The 19802-nt window shown below is 53.5% G+C and overlaps 1 protein-coding gene across 1 annotated transcript in view; it reads right to left on the minus strand.

Annotated features, from left to right (window-relative positions):
* LOC112547121 (uncharacterized) overlaps positions 1-19802 on the minus strand; it is a 54359-nt gene that overhangs the window by 24307 nt on the left and 10250 nt on the right. The window contains exons 6-11 of the mRNA XM_075919947.1: positions 14168-14328; positions 13416-13710; positions 9151-9311; positions 8385-8679; positions 1783-1943; positions 1026-1323 (exon numbers count right to left, since the gene is read on the minus strand). Of these exons, the coding sequence (XP_075776062.1) occupies positions 1026-1323; positions 1783-1943; positions 8385-8679; positions 9151-9311; positions 13416-13710; positions 14168-14328 (1371 nt within the window). The remainder of the gene's footprint in view (positions 1-1025; positions 1324-1782; positions 1944-8384; positions 8680-9150; positions 9312-13415; positions 13711-14167; positions 14329-19802) is intronic.

Raw genomic sequence — 19802 nt, forward strand, 5'->3', positions numbered from 1 at the left:
TCCTGATCCTTTTCTGAATTGGCAATACCTCCCAACTTTGTGTCATCTGCAAATTTTATCAGGGCACTTCCACTTTTGGTGCTAAGGTCAGCAATAAAAAGATTAAATAAAATTGGCCCCAAAACTGATCTCTGACATTCAGAAAAGGATGCTGCATCTCTGGCCACATGGGCTAATAGCCACTGAGGGACTTATTTTCTGTGAACTGATGTAGTTCTTTTATGAACCCTGTTATAGTTTTGGCCTTCACAGAATCCTTTGGCAAGGAGTTCCAAAGGTTGACAGTGAAGAAATAGTTCCTTTTATTTCTTTGGCTCAGGGAGCGACTCAGGAAAGGCAACCTAGGAGAGGTGTCAGGGAGGGAAGAGGTTCCAAAAGGGGGAGCTACGAGTGCCAAGCCCTGTGGTGGAGCTGCTCCCTGCAGGAATCCCTCGCCAGGCAATGGCAGGTGCTCCCGATCACACAGTAACGACGTGGGGCTCTGGAGAGCAGCTCCCGTGCTTTGCGCTCTGGTCTAGGGTGACTTGGTCCTGCCTCAGCATGGGGGGAAGGAAGGGATGGCCCCTGGGGGTGGATTCCCGCCCCGCCTTTCTGTGTCTCTGCATGGGGGAACGTAGCCCTACAGCTCAGATTTGGATGGGGCGGGATGGTAAGTGGATGGGCCGCACTCCAGCCATGGCTATGCCCTTACACCACTGGGAACCTCTCTGATCTCGGGTTAGTTAGTCCTGCCCCAGCATGGGGTGGGGTGGAAAACATGGCCTTTTGGGGTGGCTTTCCCTTTCTGGTTAGCTGTACGGGCTGAACGGAGCCCTCCAGGTCAGACTTGAGTGGGCCTAGTGGGAGGGCCATGCCCAGCCGGGCCTACCTGTGTTTATGCCCCTGCACCACCCGTAAAGCACTCACAGCCACAGGACGTTCAGAGGTGAAAAGGCCGTGCCCTGACCCCGGCTGGCAATGAGACCCCAGGCCTGTGCCCACGCTGGGAGTCTCAGCTCACCGCAGACAAGGGGGAAGCCACTCACAGGGGGTTGTCCTTGCCGTGGTTGGCCAGGATGTCTCCCACGTGGATCTGGGCCCCTTTCAGATTCCCCCCGCAGCACTCGTCTTCCCTGTGCTTCACGATCACCACGGAGATGGACTGCCGGCTGCCCAAGTCCACGGTCCACCAGGGCTCCACTTCGAAATGGGTGTGGCTGCAGGAGCCTTCTTCCCACTTCCCATTGCGTTTCCCATCCACGGCTCTTCCAGCCACGGCTCTTCCAAGCTTATCCACGAATGTGGACGACTGAGTGGCCGGACGTCCCAGCGCCAGGTTCTGAGCTGGAATCAGAGGGCGAGAAGAGGGGAGGTGGGACGTGCCCGTTGCCGGAAAGGGCGGGGCTCTACAAGACCTTTGTCCAACCTGGAGCCAGAGCCGCCTCCTGGCAGGGACACACAAACCAGGGACCACGAGGGAGTCAGATTCTCAGTGGGAGCCAGAGACCCAGGGAACGGGAGTGAGAAAAGGCTGGTGCTGGGGTCTCAGCCCAGAGAGCGCCTCTCAGCCACCATGTCCCATACCCCGCAAGAACTGCTCCCCAGGCAGGAATGGGCCACGACGTTCACACATGAAACCTCCCCCACCTGTCTTGCCAGCTGCAGACCACGCCCAGGGGAGCAGTCGGAAGGGAAAAGTCTCCCAGGGCTTCTGCTGCCTCGCTAGGCAGAGCTCGGCACACAAGGGACTGGGGGTAACATGAAAGGGAACAGGTCTCCATTCACACAGTGCCAGCTCCTTACCCCCTGGTGGTGCGGCACAGCCCTGAGATAGAACCTCGACCTCACACAGGGACAGATACTCCTCCCTGCCCGGGATGACAATGGTGACGTAGCGGCCCTCCAGCCCGTCGCAGCAGATGGTGCTGAGGGATCCGGGTCTGGTGTCGTTAATGGTCCCACAGCTAAAGGAAAGAGCAGGAGCCAAGGGAACAAAAGAAGATGAGGGTGTTCAAGTGACAGCACCTGCTGAAATTCACCGCACAGCGCTTCATGAACTAGCTGAGCCAGTCTCAGGACTATTCATGCTTGTGCAGAGACTCACGAAGGAGGGTGCGGTCCCAGAGCATGGGACAAGGGCAAACCTGGGCCCTGTCTTTGCTGTTCCTCTTTCTTCCCTGTTTCCAGATTGTGGACCAATGAGCCCAACTTCAGTGCCCCATGAGACACGGAAACAAACGATTGAACAGTCTGAAAGCAGCGGGAGGAGAATCATTGAATCATAGAGCTGGAAGAGATCTCAGGAGTCATCAAGTCCAGCCCCCTGCCTAAGGCAGGATCAATCAGAACTGAATCAACCCAGCCAGGGCTTGGTCAAGCCAGGACTTAAACATCTCTAGGGATGGAGACTCCACCCGCTCCCCAGGGAACCCAGCCCAGCGCTTCCCCACCCGCCTAGGGAAAGAGTTTTTCCTAATATTCAACCTAGACCTCCCCCATTGCAACTTGAGCCCATTGCTCCTTGTTCTGGCACCTGCCCCCACTGAGAACAGCCTCTCGCCAGTCTCTTTGGAACCCCCCTTAAGGGAGTTGCAGGCTGCTCTCAAATCCCCCCTCACTCTTCTCTTCTGCAGACTAAACAGACCCAAGTCCCTCAGCCTCTCCTCATAGGTCGTGTGCTCCAACCCCCGAATCATACGGTGATATGGCACAACTGATGTGGATTTGCAAAGAACAGCTCATGCCATGTCTCGCGCATGCTCTTCTTGATCAGACTAATCGGCCTTATGGGTGAGGGAGGGGAGCATTAGGGGTACGTCTAGACTGCATGGCTCCATCAATGTTTACTCAACAAAGGGAAACGAAGCAGCGATTTAAATAATCGCCACGTCATTTAAATCAAAATGGCCGCCATGCTGTGCCGATCAGCGGTTTGTCGGCACAGCGCGGCAGTCTAGACAGGGATCTGCCGACCCCAAAACTCTTTGTCGGCAGATCCTGCTTCACGAGGTGTCACATTACTGGATATGGAGGGGAGCAGCCAGATCGCTGCTGCACCCATAGGTGGGGGTGTTGGCCCCAGAAAATGGTATAGAAGGGGGCCATGTGAGGTGTTGAATAGAAGCTCACTGTCTGCTAATCCTATGTACGCTATTTATGTGGTTGTATAATGTCTGTGTGTATAGTTAGGAATCTCTAATCTGTGTGGATACTGAATATTTCTCTGCATGTGGTTGAGCATTGGGCAGAGCCCGGCCTGTGGACATGCTAATTAGCAAGGCCCTGTGGGACAATGGCACTCAATGGGCCAAGGACACACCTAAAGCATGAGGGTGGAGACCTAAGAGCGGCCAGTAGAGAGAGGCTGAGGACCAGGTGATCTCCTGCAGCCAAGAAGAGGCCAGGAAGGAGGTATAAAGAGGCCATGTGGTCGACGCCATCTTGGTTCTCAGCTCAGCACTTCATCCCAGAGGCAGCATTGCAGGGATCAAAGAGCCAGGAAGACCTGTGAACCCATCCTGATCCTAGGATGCGCAACAAGAACTTTTAAACCAGCAGCTGTAACATCCCTGCTAGAGCCTGCATCGAGGACTGGGAGATTCGGTGCATGTAATGTACTATCCTTTAGCAACCTTACTCTCATGCTTTTCTTTCTTGTAATAATAAACCTTTAGTTGTTAGATGCTAAAGGATTGGCCCAGCGTGATTTGTGGGTAAGGTCCAGAGGGTAAATTGACCAGGGATCTGTGGCTGGTTTCTTGGAACCGGACAGGACTTGTTCGGGGTAGGTGGGATTGGGTGCTAGGACCCCCCACCTGTGTATAGGCCCGGGGCCATCTGGGGCACGGATATTGCTGGGGTGTCGGAGGGGTTTTGCTCGGGAGGCTTCAGGCAGGCAGCTGAAGTGCTCTGTGGGACTTGTTTGTGGCCTGTTTGGAGAGGTCACCAGTCTGGGGGCTGTAAGGAGCCCCGGATTTGAGCAATTCGCCCTGAGCGGGCGCCCTCAGCAGTGCCCAGACACGGCCCGGTCTGTCACACGAGGCATAAAGGATCTGCCGACAAAGGGTTCTGGGGTCGGCAGAGACCCGTCTAGACTGCCGTGCTGTGCCGACAAACCGCTGATCAGCACAGCGCGGCGGCCATTTTGATTTAAATGAAGCGGCGATTATTTAAATAGCCACTTCATTTCCGTTTGTCGTCCTGCCTCATCTACATGGCTCCATCGATGGAGCCGTGTAGTCTAGACACACCCTAGATGTGATCTCACTAGAGTTTAGGAAGGCTTTTGAGAGAACCCCATGTCACACTCCTGTCTGCAAATGAGGGAAAGACGATCTAGGTAAAATCACCATCAGGTGGGTACACAGGTGTTTGAAACGCACGCCAAGAGGCATTAACAATAGTGAATGTCACATTGAGGGCCTTTATGTAGAAGGAAGTTTCAGGGATGTGCCCTGCGTTGGGCCCTGGTCTCTATTGGTATGTCTACACTACCCCGCTAGTTCGAACTAGGAGGGTAATGTATGCATACCGCACTTGCTAATGAAGCCCGGGATTTGAATTTCCCAGGCTTCATTAGCATAAGCGGGGAGCCGCCATTTTTAAATCCCCGCTGCTTTGAACCCCGTGTAGCGCGGCTACACGGGGCTCGAACTAGGTAGTTCGGACTAGGGTGCCTATTCCGAACTACCAGTACACCTCGTTTCACGAGGAGTAACGGTAGTTCGGAATAGGACCCTAGTCCAAACTACCTAGTTCGAGCCCCGTGTAGCCGCGCTACACGGGGTTCGAAGCAGCGGGGATTTAAAAATGGCGGCTCCCTGCTTATGCTAATGAAGCCCGGGAAATTCAAATCCCGGGCTTCATTAGCAAGTGCGGTATGCATACATTACCCTCCTAGTTCGAACTAGCGGGGTAGTGTAGACATACCCTTGGTTCATTAATGACGTTGACATTGGCGCACCGAGTAGGGCTATAAAATTTGCAGGTGAAACCAAGCCGGGAGGGGTTGTAAGAGCATTGGGGGTACGGATGGAAATTCAAAATCATCTTGATAATGTGGGGAACTGGCGTGAAAACTAGCAGGAGCAATTCAATAAAGGGAAGGAAAATGTCTAACTCCCATATAAGGGAAAGACACATTAGACCCACTCAGCTCTGGCACATGTTCTGAGGGCTTGTGGCGAGTCATTTACGGGATACTGTCGGGTTTCAAATTTTACTACAGACCCTTCCTTTTTTTACTACCTCTGTGGAGGGAAGAGGCCCCGTGAGAGCTCAGAGAGGGCAGTGGGGTCTAGTGGGTTTCTCTAGGGCAGCGGTTCCCAACCTTTTCCAGATGGGGACCCATTTTGACAACTCAGGAAGACTTGGTTGACGCAAGGCAATTCAAAATCGGGGGGAGCAGGGAGGACAGAGTCACCCGGGGAGACACTTGGTGACCCTTTTGAAATGTAACGGCGACCCATATTTGGGTCCCAAGCCATAGGTTGGGACACTACACTCTAGGGGCAGATACATCTGGATTTTATGTAAGAACCTCAGCCTAGGTCCAACCAAAGTGTCCAGCTCAGTGTCCTGTCTGCCAACAGTGGCCAATGCCAGGTGAGGGACATACAGAACATAGTGCTGGATCTCTGGCCACACATGGGCTAATAGCCACTGAGAGACCTATTCTCCTTATCTAGTTCTTTTCAGAATCCTGTATAGTTTTGGCCTTCACAGCATCCTCTGGCAAGGAGTTCCACAGGTTTTCTTGGAAGAAATATACTTTCTTTTGCTTCGTTTCTTTCAGGGGCAGCTCAGGAAAGTCAACCTAGGAGATGGGTCCGGGAGGGAAGAGGATCCAAAGGGGGGAGCTACGAGTGTCAAGCCCCTAAGGGGGAGCTGCTCCCAGCAGAAATCCCTCCCCAGACAGTGGCAGGTGCTCCTGATCACACAGTAATGCCATGCGGCTCTGGAGAGCAGCTGCCGTGCTTTGTGCTCTGGTCTAGGGTTCCTTGGTCCTGTCTCAGCATGGGGGGAAGAAAGGGATGGCCCCTGGGGGTGGATTCCTGCCCCGCCCTTCTGTTTATTTGCGAGGGGAGAATGGTCACAGACGGCCCAGCAGTCCCCCCCTACAGCCCCGTTCAGACAGGAACTACCCGGGCTCACATTGCTAACAGCAAGGGCTGTTCCCCTAACACTAATTGCTGGGGGACATGGTGGATTCTCCTCCCCTGGAGCCCTTCGGTCAAGGCCGGACACCTGTCGAACAGACACGCTGGAGCTCACAGAGATTGCGGGCTCAGCACAGAATCACTGCGTGAGGGTCCCTGGCCCGTGTCACACGGCAGCTCACACCAGGGGCTTGGGAAGGTCCCTCCAGGCCTCAGGAGTCTCTGGAGCCAGGAACATCAGTTCCCGGGGACCCGGGTGCGAGGATTCAGGAGAACGGCGGTGAGGGCAGAGACAGAACACACGGGGGCTGGAGAGCGACGGCTCCACCCTGCACGGCCCAGCAGGGGGCGCTGTGCTCAGTGCCATGCAATTCCCTTCCCGCCCAGAGCTCAGATCACCACTGCCGGGGCGCAGCTAGGAGGGGAAATCTGGGCGGGGCCTGACCTTCAGGTGGGGGGGCCATGCTGGGAGGCGCGGGAAGGGGACAGGAGGGAGGAGGGCGGCTCCCTCCCCACTTCCACCTGCCCCTTGCTGCTCAGCAGGCACAAGAGGAGTGAAAATACAGTGAGTGCTCAGCACCCCCAGCCGCCTCCCCGACCATCTGCATCCCCCCCGCCCTCTGCTCTCAGCTCTTCTGCAGCATGCAGGGGGCGCTGGAGGGGAGGGGCAGGAGGATGAGGGGGACTAGAACAGTGTTGGAGGGGTGGGACGAGCATCCCCACGCAGCCTGGTGTGGCCATGCCCACGCTGCACCCCCATGTGGGCCTCAGCTCCCCGTCCCTTCCCACTGTTTGTGGCCCAGGCTGGGGCTGGTGCGACCAGACGACCTGCCACATGGGACTTGGGCAGGCTGGGGCTGGGGCCTGCTCAGGATTCCTGGACTGGAGGCGCTGAGGCCGCTGGGGCGGGCATACAAGGATGGGATGCTCTGGGCTGTGGCAAGAGAGGAGATGGGGGGGGGGACTGTAGTGGGAAGGGGAGGAGCCTGGGGGTAGCCTCCCCCAACAGCCAGATCACCTGCTGCCCATGAGGTGTGGGGGCAGAAAGAGTCGGGGCTGGAGGGAGGGGGTTGCCTGTCCAGGGAAAGGAGCACACGGGGCGGGAAGCGCAGTGGCAGGAAGGGCAGGCAGCAGGTGGGGCGAAGTCCAAGAGGGGATGAGCCGTGGATGAAAGAGGCGTCATGCACCCCGGGCAACTCAGGAAGACGGTGTCCCCCCTCCACTGGCGCTACAGCTGAGTTGGGGTTTGTCTGGAGGCCAAGGGGGGGCTGCACCCCACCCAGCTCACCCATGGCCATGCCCCTGCACCCCCGCAAAGCACTCCTAGCCCCAGGCAGCTCCAAAGAACCATAGAGCTGGAAGAGACCTCAGAAGGTCATCGAGTCCAGCCCCCTGCTCTAGGCAGGACCAATCCCAACTAGATCAACCCGGCCAGGGCTTTGTCAAGCTGAGACTTAGGGTACGTCTAGACTACGTCCGTCGACGGAGCCATGTAGATTTGTTTGTTCGGCAAAGGGAAATGAAGCCGCGATTTAAATAATCGCGGCTTCATTTAAATTTAAATGGCTGCCCTGCTCTGCCGATCAGCTGTTTGTCGGCCGATCGGGAAAGTCTGGAAGCTCCCGTGCCGAACTGAAAGCCCTTTATCGACCTCCCCAGTAAACCTCATCCTACGAGGCATAACGGGGAGGTCGATAAAGGGCTTTCAGGCCGGCACGGGAGCTTCCAGACTAGCGCTGAGCCGACAAACAGCTGATCAGCAGTTTGTCGGCTCAGCGCAGCAGCCATTTAAATTTAAATGAAGCCGCGATTATTTAAATCGCCGTTTCATTTCCCTTTGCCGATCTGTCTAATCTACATGGCTCCATTCACGGAGCCATGTAGTTTAGACACACCCTTAAACACCTCTAGGGATGGAGACTCCACTACTTCCGTAGGGAACCCAGCCCCGTGCTTCACCACTCTCCCAGGGAAATCATTTTTCCTAATATCCAACCTGGACCTCCCCCACCACAACTTGAGCCCATTGCTCCTTGTTCTGCCGCCTGTCACTACTGAGAACAGCCTCTCTCCAGCCTCTTTGGAACCCCCTTCAGGAAGCTGAAGGCCGCTATTAAATCCTCCCTCACTCTTTGCTTCTGCAGCACAGTAGAGGCCGCACCAAGGCCCCGACTGGCAATGAGACCCCACCCCTGTGCCTGAGCTGGCAGGACCCATCTCGCTCTAGACAATGGAGAAGGAACTCACATGGGGTTGTCCTTGCCTTGGTTGGCCAGGGAGTCTCCCACGTGGATCCGGGCCCCCTGCAGCCTCTCCCAACAGCAGTCTTCCCTGTTCTTCACGATCACCATGGAGACGGAATGCCGGCTGCCCAAGTCCACGCTCCACCAGGGCTCTGTGTCGAACCTGGTGTGGCTGCAGGAGCCGTGATTGTACGTCCCGTTACGGTTTCCATCCACGGCCTTGCTAGGCCCAGAGAATTCATTATTGGGATCGTACGTGGACGACTGAGTGACCGGACGTCGCAGCGCCAAGTTCTCAGCTGGAATCAGAGGGCGAGAAGAAGGGAGCAGAGAGATGCCCGTCACTGGGGACATAAGGGGGCGGGGGTCCCAAAGCCCTCTCCTGCAACGGAGCCAGAGCTGCTTCCCGGCAGTGACACACAAACCGGGCACCATGTGAGAGGCGTGGAGCAGGTGGGGTGAAGTCCCAGAGGTAGCTGGGACCCTGGAAATAGGAGTGAGGGGAGCAGGATGATGCTGGCAGCGGGTTGGTGCCTGTTTCTCAGCCCAGAGAGTCTCTGTCAGCCCACCACATCCCCTCCCTCACAGGAGACACTCCCCAAGGCAGGGATGGGGCTGTCCTGCCAGCTGCAGCCCACGCCCAGGAGCAGTGGGAAGGGAAGAGTCTCCCAGGGTTTCTGCTGCCTCACTAGGCAGAGGCTGGTGCAGAAGAGACTGGGGCGTGACATGAAAGGGAACAAGTTTCTATTCCCATTGTGCCAGCTCCTTACCCCATTGTGGTGGGATACAGCTCTGAGATAGAACCTCGACCTCACACAGGGAGAGATACTCCTCCCTGCCCGGGATGGTGATGGTCACATAGCGGCCCTCCAGCCCACTGCAGCAGATGGTGTTGAGGGATCCGAGTCTGGTGTCATCAATGGTCCCGCAGCTAAAGGGAAGAGCAGAAGCCGAGGAGACACAACGAGGTCGATGTGTTAGACCCACAGCGCCTGGTGAGATTCACCCGACAGAACCTAAGGAACTGGTGAGCCAAGCTCAGAACTATTCATGATGTGACGAAGCGGGCCAGGTGATTAGATGAAGGTTTCTAACCATTCGAGGAGTGAGGTTCTGGAACGGCCTTCCAAGGGAAGTAGTGGGGGCAAAAGATCTATCTGGCTTCAAGATTAAGCTAGATGGGTTTATGAAGGGGATGGTTTGATGAGATAACATGATCTTGGTAACTAATTGACCATTCATTATCAGTGGGAAATAGGTCAAGGGAGGGATGATAGGAGTTACTATAGAGAACTTTCTGGGTGTCTGGCTGGTGAGTCTTGCCCACATACTCAGGGTTTAGCTGATCGCCATATTTGAGGTCGGGAAGGAATTTTCCTCCAGGGTAGATTGGCAGAGACCCTGGAGGTTTTTCACCTTCCTCTGTAGCATGGGGCACAGATCACAGCTGGAGGATTCTCTGCATCTTGGGGTCTTCAAAGTATTTGAAGGCTTCAGTATCTGAGATCTAGGTGAGAGGATTATTCTAGGAGGGGTGGGTGAGATTTTGTGGCCTGCACTGTGCAGGGGGTCAGACTAGATGATCATAATGGTCCCTTCTGACCTTAAAGTCTAGGGGTGTGTCTAGACTACAGGGTTTTGTCGACAAAAGTTGACTTTTGTCGACAAAACTATACTTGCGTCCACACTGCCTTTGAGTTATGTCGACATAACGTCGACAAAACTCAGCAGTTTTGTCGACGTATGTAAACCTCATTCTACGAGGAATAACGCCTTTTGTCGACAGAGTTCTGTCAATAGAAGGCATTATTGCATCTACACTGTCCTTTGCGTCCACACTGTTATGTCAACAAAGCGGCTTGCTTTGTCGACAGAACTGGATGTAGTCTAGACGCTCTATGTCGACATACGTTTTGTCAACAGATTCTGTTGACAAAACTTATGTCGACGTAAAGCCTGTAGTCTAGACATATCCTATGAGTCTATGAGGTCTGGGCACCACTGAGGGTGTCCGCTCAGGGCAAATCGCTCAAACCCAGGGCTGCTTACAGCCCCTGACTGGAGCCCTTCCCAAAGCAGGTCACAAACCAGTCACACACAGGAGGTCCAGCTGCAAATCCAGCCAGCAGGAAGCCTCACGAGCAAAACCCCTCAGGTACCCAGCTCTCTCTGTGCCACAGTCAGCCCCGGGCCGAACACAGATGAGTAGGGTTGCCAGGTGGTTTCAACAGAAATCGCAGACACACTTGACGTTCCATCTCAATCTGCATTCCATCTTCGTTAGAAAATACCAGACAGTCCTAGTTTCTCATTTCTAGTTTCTCAATTTGTTTCCTGATCAGAAAGCTCAAACACTGGACTGTCCGGTTCAAAACTGGACACCTGGCAACCCTACTGATGAGGGGTTATAGACCCCAATCTCATCTACCCCAAACAGGTTCTCTACCCCCTGCCCTGCTTCTGCTTCCAGCCTCACCTCCGAGGCATCAGACAGGAGCCTAGAACCCTCACTCACAGGCTACTGCTTGCTCCCCTGCATAGACACACGGCCATCTGCCTTAGGCAAACATTGAGAGATACTCTCCCCTCGGTTACAGTAGGACCCACTAGCCCCAGACCAGAGCTGAATTAAGGGGGGGGGCTAGCCGGGCAGCTGCCCGGGGCGCCAACCTATGGGGGGTGCCTGATGGCAGCTGTAAGGGGTGCTGCGTGCCCGGCCACATGGTGCCCCTTAGAGCTGCAATCAGGTGCCATCTGCCCGGGGCCGGGGGCCATGCGGTGCCCCTTAGAGCTGCCATCAGGTGCTGTGTGCCTGATTGCAGCTGTAAGGTACGCAGCATGCCGGGGGGCGGGGCTGCGCATGCACCCTGCGCCCGGGGGTGGAGAACGGCTTGAGCCGGCCCTGCCCCAGACAACTGCCCAGAGTCACACGCACCCCCCTGCTAGCCGCCCTCACGGCACCCCTAACAGACTGAACTAGGAGTGCCCAACCACTAAGCAATGCAAATGGACGTTTCAAGCACAGACGCGCCGGTTGACACACGCCACCAGTCCTATCTCAGCCCGACTTTACAAAGACATTCATCGTACAAACTGATTCCCCAGACACTGGGGCAGGGGCAGTCTTGTCCCAGGAGTGGGAAGGGGCCGACCACCCCATCCTCTATTTAAGCCGAAAGTTGCTACCTCGAGAACAAGAATATGCCACCGTAGAGAAAGAAGCACTAGACGCCAAATGGGCAGTGGAAGAGCTGTGCTATTATTTGCTAGGGAACACCTTCCCGTTAGTAACTGTCCATGCGCCACTGCGGCGGATACATACTGTCATGATTATGAAGGTTAGCCAGCAGCCTGGGGATTAAGGGGTTAACTACACCTAGCCAGGTGGAGTGACCAATAGGAATGTAGGTGGGACTTTCAAACTGGGACAAAGGAATTTGGGTTTTTTTCCTTTCTCCCTTTTGTCTCTGGGTGTGGGCTCTGCAGCTACAGAGAGGGCCAAGCATCTCTCTCTCTCCAAGACCCCGTTCTCCATTTTCTGTAAGCAGGGTAAAGTTTAGGTAGTTTCGTTAGGCTTTATTGTTTTAAGGGTTGGGGATGGGATCTGAGATCTGGCACTGCTTAAGAGATGTTTGGTTTTTCTTTTTAACTAAGTTTTAGCCCATGGTGTAATTCCTCCATGAGTATCTTTTGTTACCTTTCCGTCTGATCCTTACGCTTGAAACAGGAATATTGTTGTAATAATAAAAGTTTTCTCTTTTCTGTTTATTAACCTGGCATTGGTTACTTGTGTGTCCTGATTTTTATAATAGGGGTGAGATTTCCCAACTGATCTTTCCCCTAATCTCGTTATTAATATTTGGGTGGTGGCAGCGGAAGATTTATTCCCAAGATCTAGGTTTTTAAGATTTTGGGGGAAGTTTTATACCAAAGCCTAGTAGATAAGGCTTTGGGGTACACTTGCTGGCCCCCACTTCTGCATTTATCATGCCAGAGTGGGGAAGGAGCCATGACACATACTATGAAGGACAGTAATTCCCGTATTATGCGGTGGTATTTAGCATTACAACCCTATAAATTTGAGGTATTGCATAGTCCGGAAAAAGCCCACAGTAATGCTGATTTCTTCTCCGGGTGTTTGTCCACAGGGAGGAACTCAGAATGAGGACAGGTTCTAGAAGGGTGTGTGTGTGATGGGGTGTCGCTCACCCGCACTGACGGCCGCTAGGACTCTGGGGAGGCTCGCGCCATAGCCTTAGCATGGCGGTGCGTCAGCGGCGGGGCACCCGGGATGCTGGAGGCCCCGGCGCATAAGGAAGGGAGAAGGAGGCCAGAAATTGGGGGAGACTTGTGGGAGAGGGCTGGGCTTGCTCTTGCAGCTGGCCGGATGGACGGACCAGAGCAACACCGGCACGGACCAGGGCCTTCACCCCAGGTGCGGAGGAGGTAGCACGGAACCCTGTGCGGAGCGAGTTCCCCGGGGACCAACAGACGCCGTGGGCCCCCGGGTTGGAGTGGACATCCGATTCACAATTATAAAGGAGAGTGAACCCGGACTCCGGGTGGGGAGCTGGGTTCAGGTGGGAAATATTAGGACAGAATTAGGATGAGACTCACCCCCATTGCTGTTTCAGAGACCTAAGGTGGAAACCAGCAACAAAAAAAGAGAACCTGATTGCATCTAACTGCACATTCCCTATCTACTCACATTTCTTGTTCTCAGGTTCTGTCCTTTGTAGACATGAAAATGGCTGGACATTCCATGTCCATCTCCCAAGGTTTACTTCATCTTTCCTTAGCTTTGTAACGCTCCACAGTCCTACAACTCAGAGTTGGGTGGCCCAGGAGGCCAAGTGGATGGTCTGTGTCTTACCCAGGCCCACCCGTGTCCCTGCACCATTGACAAAAGAGTCAAAGCCTCGCGATGCTCGGAGGCGAAAAGGCCATGTGCTAGCCCCAGCTGCCAGTGAGACCCAACCCCTGTGTCTGAGCTGGGAGAAGTCATCTTGCTGCAGGCAAGGGGGAAGCAACTCACATGGGGTTGTCTTTGCCATTGTTCGCTAGGGAGTCTCCCACGTGGATCTGGGCTCCTTGCAGTCTCTTCGCACAACAGTCTTCCCTGTTCTTCACAATCACCATGGAGACGGAATGCCGTCTGCCCAAGTCCACGGTCCACCAGGGCCCCAAATCGAAAGAGGTATGGCTGCAGGAGCCGTGTTCATAATTCCCATCACGGCTACCATCCACAGCCCTGCCAGGCTTGTTCACTAAATTAGCATCCTCGACCGTGAACGACTGAGTGGCCGGACGTCCCAGCGCCAGGTTCTGAGCTGGAATCAGAGGGCGAGAAGAGGGGAGGTGGGACGTGCCCGTTGCCGGAAAGGGCGGGGCTCTACAAGACCTTTGTCCAATACGGAGCCAGAGCCGCCTCCTGGCAGGGACACACAAACCAGGCACCATGACAGAGCCAGATTCTCAGTGGGAGCTAGAGACCTAGGGAATGGGAGTGAGAAAAGGCTGGTGCTGGGGTCCCAGCCCACAAAGAGCCTCCCTCAGCCACCATGTTCTATACCCGGCTGAAACTGCTCCCCAGGCAGGGATGGGGCACAATGTTCACACGTGGAGCCTGCACCCCTGACTGCCTCTGCCGGCTGCAGCCCACGCCCAGGGGAGCAGTGGGAAGGGGAGAGTCTCCCACGGTTTCTGCTGCCTCACTAGGACTCAGAAGGGACTGGGGTAGATCATGAAAGGGAACCGGTTTCCAGTCACATTGTGCCAGCTCCTTACCTTCCGGCGGTGGGGCACACCCCTGAGATAGAACCTCGACCTCACACACGGAGAGATACTCCGTCTTGCCCGGGTGGACGATGGTGACATAACGACCCTCCAGCCCACTGCAGCAGATGGTGCTGAGGGATCCGAGTCTGTTCTCAGTGATGGTCCCGCAGCTAAAGGAAAAAGCAGAGGCCAAGAAGACAAAACAAGTTAGATGTGTTCAAATGCCAACACCTGCTGAAATTCACCCCCCAGCACGTAGGGAAATAACGGAGTCAATCTCAGAACTAGTCAGGCTTTTATAGAGAAGTCACAAAGACTCATAGACTTTAAGGTCAGAAGGGACCATTCTGATCATCTAGTCTGACCCCCTGCACAGTGCAGGCCACAGAATCTCAACCACCCCTCCTAGAATAATCCTCTCACCTATATCAAAGATATTGAAGCCTTCAAATACTTTGAAGGCCCCAACATGCAGAGAGTCCTTCAGCTGTGATCTGTGCCCAATGCTACAGAGGAAGGCAAAAAACCTCCAGGGCCTCTGCCAATCTACCCTGGAGGAAAATTCCTTCCCGACCCCAAATATGGCGATCAGATAAACCCTGAGCATGTGGGCAAGACTCACTAGCCAGACACCCAGAAAGTTCCCTATAGCAACTCCTATCATCCCTCCATTGACCTATTTCCAACTGATAATGAATGGTCAATTAGTTACCAAGATCATGTTATTTCATCCAACCATCCCCTTATCATAGAATCCTAGAACTGGAAGAGACCTCAGAAGGTCGTCAAGTCCAGCCCTCCGCTCTAGGCAGGACCAATCCCAACTAAATCAACCCGGCCAGGGTTTTGTCAAGCCGAGACTTAAACACCTCTAGGGATGGAGACTCCACTACTTCCCTAGGTAACCCATTCCAATGCTTCACTACCCTCCTAGTAAAATAGTTTTTCCTAATATCCAATCTGGACCTCTCCCACCACAACTTGAGACCATTGCTCCTTGTTCTGCCATCTGTCACTACTGAGAACAGCCTCTCTCCAGCCTCTTTGGAACCTCCCTTCAGGAAGTTGAAGGCTGCTATCAAGTCCCCCCTCACTCTTCGCTTCTGCAGACTAAACAGACCCAACTCCCTCAGCCTCTCCTCGTAGGTCATATGCTCCAGACCCCTAATCATTTTGGTTGCCCTCCGCTGGACCCTCTCCAATGCGTCCGCATCCTTTTTGTAGTGGGGGGCCCAGAACTGGACACAGTACTCCAGATGTGGCCTCACCAAAGCCGAATAAAGGGGAATAATGACATCTCTGGATCTGCTGGCAATGCTCCTCTTAATGCATCCTAATATGCCATTAGCCTTCTTGGCTACAAGGGCGCCCTGTTGACTCATATCCAGCTTCTCATCCACTGTAACCCCCAGGTCCTTTTCTGCAGAACTACTACTTAACTGGTTGGTCCCCAGCCTGTAACTATGCTTGGGATTCTTCCATCCCAAGTGCAGGACTGTACACTTGTCTTTGTTGAATCTCATGAGATTTCTAGTGGCCCAATCCTCCAATTTATCTAAGTCACTCTGGACCCTATCTCTGCCCTTAAGCGGATCTACCTCTCCCCCCAGCTTAGTGTCATCTGCAAACTTGCTGAGGGTGCAATCTATCCCCTCATCCAGGTCATTAATAAAGATATTGAACAAAACCGGTCCTAGAACCGAACCTTGGGGCACTCCACTAGAAACCGACCACCATCCTGACATCGAACCGTTGATCACTACCTGCTGGGCCCGGCCTTCTAGCCATCTTTCTATCCATCTTACCGTCCATTTATCCAATCCGCATTCCCTTAACTTGCTGGCAAGAATATTGTGGGAGACCGTATCAAAAGCCTTGCTAAAGTCAAGGTATATAACATCCACTGACTTTCCCATGTCCACTGAGCCAGTTACCTCATCATAGAAGCTAATCAGATTGGTCAAGCACGACTTGCCCTTTGTGAATCCATGCTGACTATTCCTGATCACTTTCCTCTCATTCAAGTGTCTCAAAATGGATTCCTTTAGGATCCCTTCCATGATTTTTCCAGGAACCGAGGTAAGACTGACCGGCCTATAGTTCCCTGGATCGTCCTTCTTCCCTTTTTTGAAGATGGGCACTACATTTGCCTTTTTCCAATCATCCGGGATTTCGCCCGATCTCCACGACTTTTCAAAGATAATGGCCAAAGGCTCCTCAATGACATTTGCCAACTCCTTCAGTACCCTTGGGTGCATTAAGTCTGGACCCATGGATTTGTGTACGTTTAGTTTTTCTAAATAGTTCCTAACCTGTTCTTTACCCACCAAGGGCTGTCCATCTTCTTCCCATCTTGCGTCGCTTAGCACAGAAGTCCAGGAGCCGACCTTGTCCGTGAATACAGAGGCAAAGAAAGCATTGAGTACTTCAGCTTTCCCCACATCCTCTGTCACTAGGTTACCTCCTTCATCCATTAGGGACTGTACACCCTCTCTGATCACCTTCTTCTTGTTGACATGCCTGTAGAAACCTTTCTTGTTCTCCTTCACATCCTTAGCCAGTCGCAACTCCATTTGCGCTTTCGCCTTCCTGATAACCCCCCGGCATTCTCGAACTATACATTTAAACTCCTCCCTAGTCATTTGTCCAAGTTTCCACTTTCTTTAAGCTTCCTTTTTGTGCTTAAGTACACCAAGGATTTCCCCTGTAAGCCAATCCGGTCTCCTACCAGGTTTGCCTCTCTTGCTACGCGTCGGGATGGTTTCTTTCTGTGCCTTGAATAAGGCTTCTTTAAAATACTGCCAGCTGTCCTGGACTCCTTTCCCCTTCATGTTAACATCCCAGGGGATTCTTTCCATCAGATCTCTGAGGGAGTCAAAATCTGCTTTTTTGAAGTCCAAGGTGTGTATTTTACTACTCTCTTTCCTTCCTTTGGTCAGGATCCTGAAATCTACCATCTCATGATCACTGCTTCCCAGGTTGTCACCCACCTCTACGTCCCCTATTAGTTCCTCCCTGTTTGTGAGGAGAAGGTCAAGTTGTGCACGGCCCCTGGTCGGATCCTTCAGCACTTGTACCAAGAAGTTATCCCCAACATTCTCCAAAAACTTCCTGGATTGCCTGTGTACTGCTGTATTGGTTTCCCAACAGATGTCAGGGTGATTAAAGTCCCCCATGAGAACCAGGGCCTGCGATCTGGAAGCTTCGCTCAGTTGTCCGAAGAAAGCCTCATCTACCTCATCCACCTGGTTCGGTGGCCTGTAGCAGACACCAACCACAACATCACTGCTGTTTGCTCCTTTAAACCTGACCCATAGACTTTCAACAAGTTTTTCTCCCTCTTTATACTGGAGTTCAGAACAATCATAGTGCTCTCTTACATATAGTGCAACTCCTCCTCCTTTTCTCCCCTGCCTATTCTTCCTGAACAATCTATACCCTTCCATGACAGCGCTCCAGTCATGCGAGTCATCCCACCAAGTCTCTGTTATCCCAATTAAATCATATTTCTTGGACTGGGCCAGGGCCTCCAGTTCTTCCTGCTTAAGGCCCAGGCTTCTCGCATTAGTGTACAAACACTTCAGGTAACCAGTTGATTGCACTATCTTCTCCATTCGAAACTGGGGTCCTCCTTTCTCGCTCCTTGCTCTATGCATTTCTTCCCGGTATCTGACTTTCCCACTCCCCTCAGGGTTTTGGTCACCGTCCCCCGACGAACCTAGTTTAAAGCCCTCCTCACTAGGTTCGCAAGCCTGCCTGCGAAGATGCTCCTTCCTCTCTTCGTTAGGTGGATTCCATCTCTTCCTAACAATCCTTGCGCCCGGAACAGAGTCCCATGGTCGAAGAAACCAAAGCCCTCTCTGCGACACCACCTGCGCAACCACGCATTTACGTCCTCAGTTCGACGATCCCTGCCCAGTCCTTTCTCTTCAACAGGGAGGATGGACGAGAACACCACTTGCGCTCCAAAGTCTTGGATCCTTCTTCCCAGCGCTACATAATCCGCAGCAACCCGCTCAAGGTCATTCTTGGCCGTATCATTCGTTCCTACATGGAGAAGCAGGAAGGGGCAGCGATCCGAAGGTTTGATCAGCTTGCTAAGCCTCTCAGTGACATCCCGAATGCGAGCTCCCGGTAAGCAGCACACCTCTCGAGATTCCAGGTCCGGACGGCAGAGGGATGGCTCAGTCCCTCTTAGGAGGGAGTTCCCGACCACCACCACCCGTCGTTTCCTTTTGGGGGTGGTGGCCGTGGAACCCCCATCCCTAGGACTACGCATCCCATGCCTTTCAGTAGATGGTGCTCCCTTCTGGTTTCTACCTTGTGAGGTCCCTTCCAGAGCTTTCAGCACTGCAGAGCCTGTGGAGAGAGCTTGAAAGCGATTGCTTACCTCTATAGCATCGGGGGAATCCCGTGCTGGCCTTTTTCCCCTTCTAGAAGTTACATGCTGCCAGTTCTCTTCTTGGTCGCGTACTGTCCTCACTGGCTCCTCTGCCTGCCGAGTTTGAAGGATCAATTGCTGCCTTCTATCGAGGAAGTCTTCATCCTCTCTGATCAAGCGTAAGGTCGACACTTGGGCCTCCAGTCCTCTAATTTTTTCTTCCAAAATCTCGACCAGCTTGCACTTGGTGCAGATGAAATCCGTTCTTTCTTCCGGGAGGAAGACAAACATGGCACACGCCGTGCAGGTAACAACAGCAGCAGACGCATCATCAACCATCGCTGCTGTCCAGGAGAAGGGATTTAAAAAGAAAGAAAGACAAGAGAACCTCCCGCCCTTCCCTCTCCCCTTCCAAACTCCCTCTTAAAACTCCCTGTTAGCAATCACCTGTTCGCAAGCTCCTTGGTCGCTTGCCCACTGCCTTATAAAGCCCCTCCCCCAAAGGATGGGTGAGGTCCCGGGGACTAGAGAAGGGCAAACCTTGCACCTATCTTTGAAAACAGAGAACAAAGAGGAAGTGGCAAATTCTGTAGCAATGAGCCCAACTTCAATACCTCACCAGACACTGAAATAAATGATCGGACAGTCTGAAAGCAGCGGGGGAAGAATACAGTGAAATGCCACAACAGACGTGGATTTGAAAGAACAGCCCATGCCGTGCCTCTCGCATGCTCTTTAACACGCTAGCCAGCCTAATGGATGAGGGAGGAGAGTATTAGATGTGATTTGTCCAGGTCAGGTGTGGCCATCCCGCAGCTCGCGAGCTGCACGCAGCTCTTCCCCCGGTCAGTGCGACTCGTGAACTTGCCCCCAAGGCTCGCAAAGCCGCCCCCGTTTCCCAGCTCCTCTGTGCTCACCGGGGTAGGGGAACCGTCTGGATCCAAAAGGGTGGCTGCAGATGGGAGCCTACTGAGGCCAAAAAGCCTTCTTAAAGGGCCAGTCTTTCTTTCTTCCTTCCTTCCTTCCTTCCTCCCTCCCTCCCTCCCTCCCTCCCTCCCTCCCTCCCATTTTTGGGGGGACTCTTTTTTTTTCTCTACCATTTTTTTTGCCACGGCTTTTCACGCTGGATCTTAGCTCTTCATCCAGAATGGGTTGGCTACCCCTGGTCAGGATCAGGGCTACTCAACACACTGCCCATGGGCAGAGATCAACACATGGCTTGGGGGTGGGAGCCAAAACAAAATTAGTCAATATAATGGTCTT

Source organism: Pelodiscus sinensis, chromosome 2 (assembly GCF_049634645.1).
Source record: "Pelodiscus sinensis isolate JC-2024 chromosome 2, ASM4963464v1, whole genome shotgun sequence".
Classification (NCBI taxonomy): Eukaryota; Metazoa; Chordata; order Testudines; family Trionychidae; genus Pelodiscus; species Pelodiscus sinensis.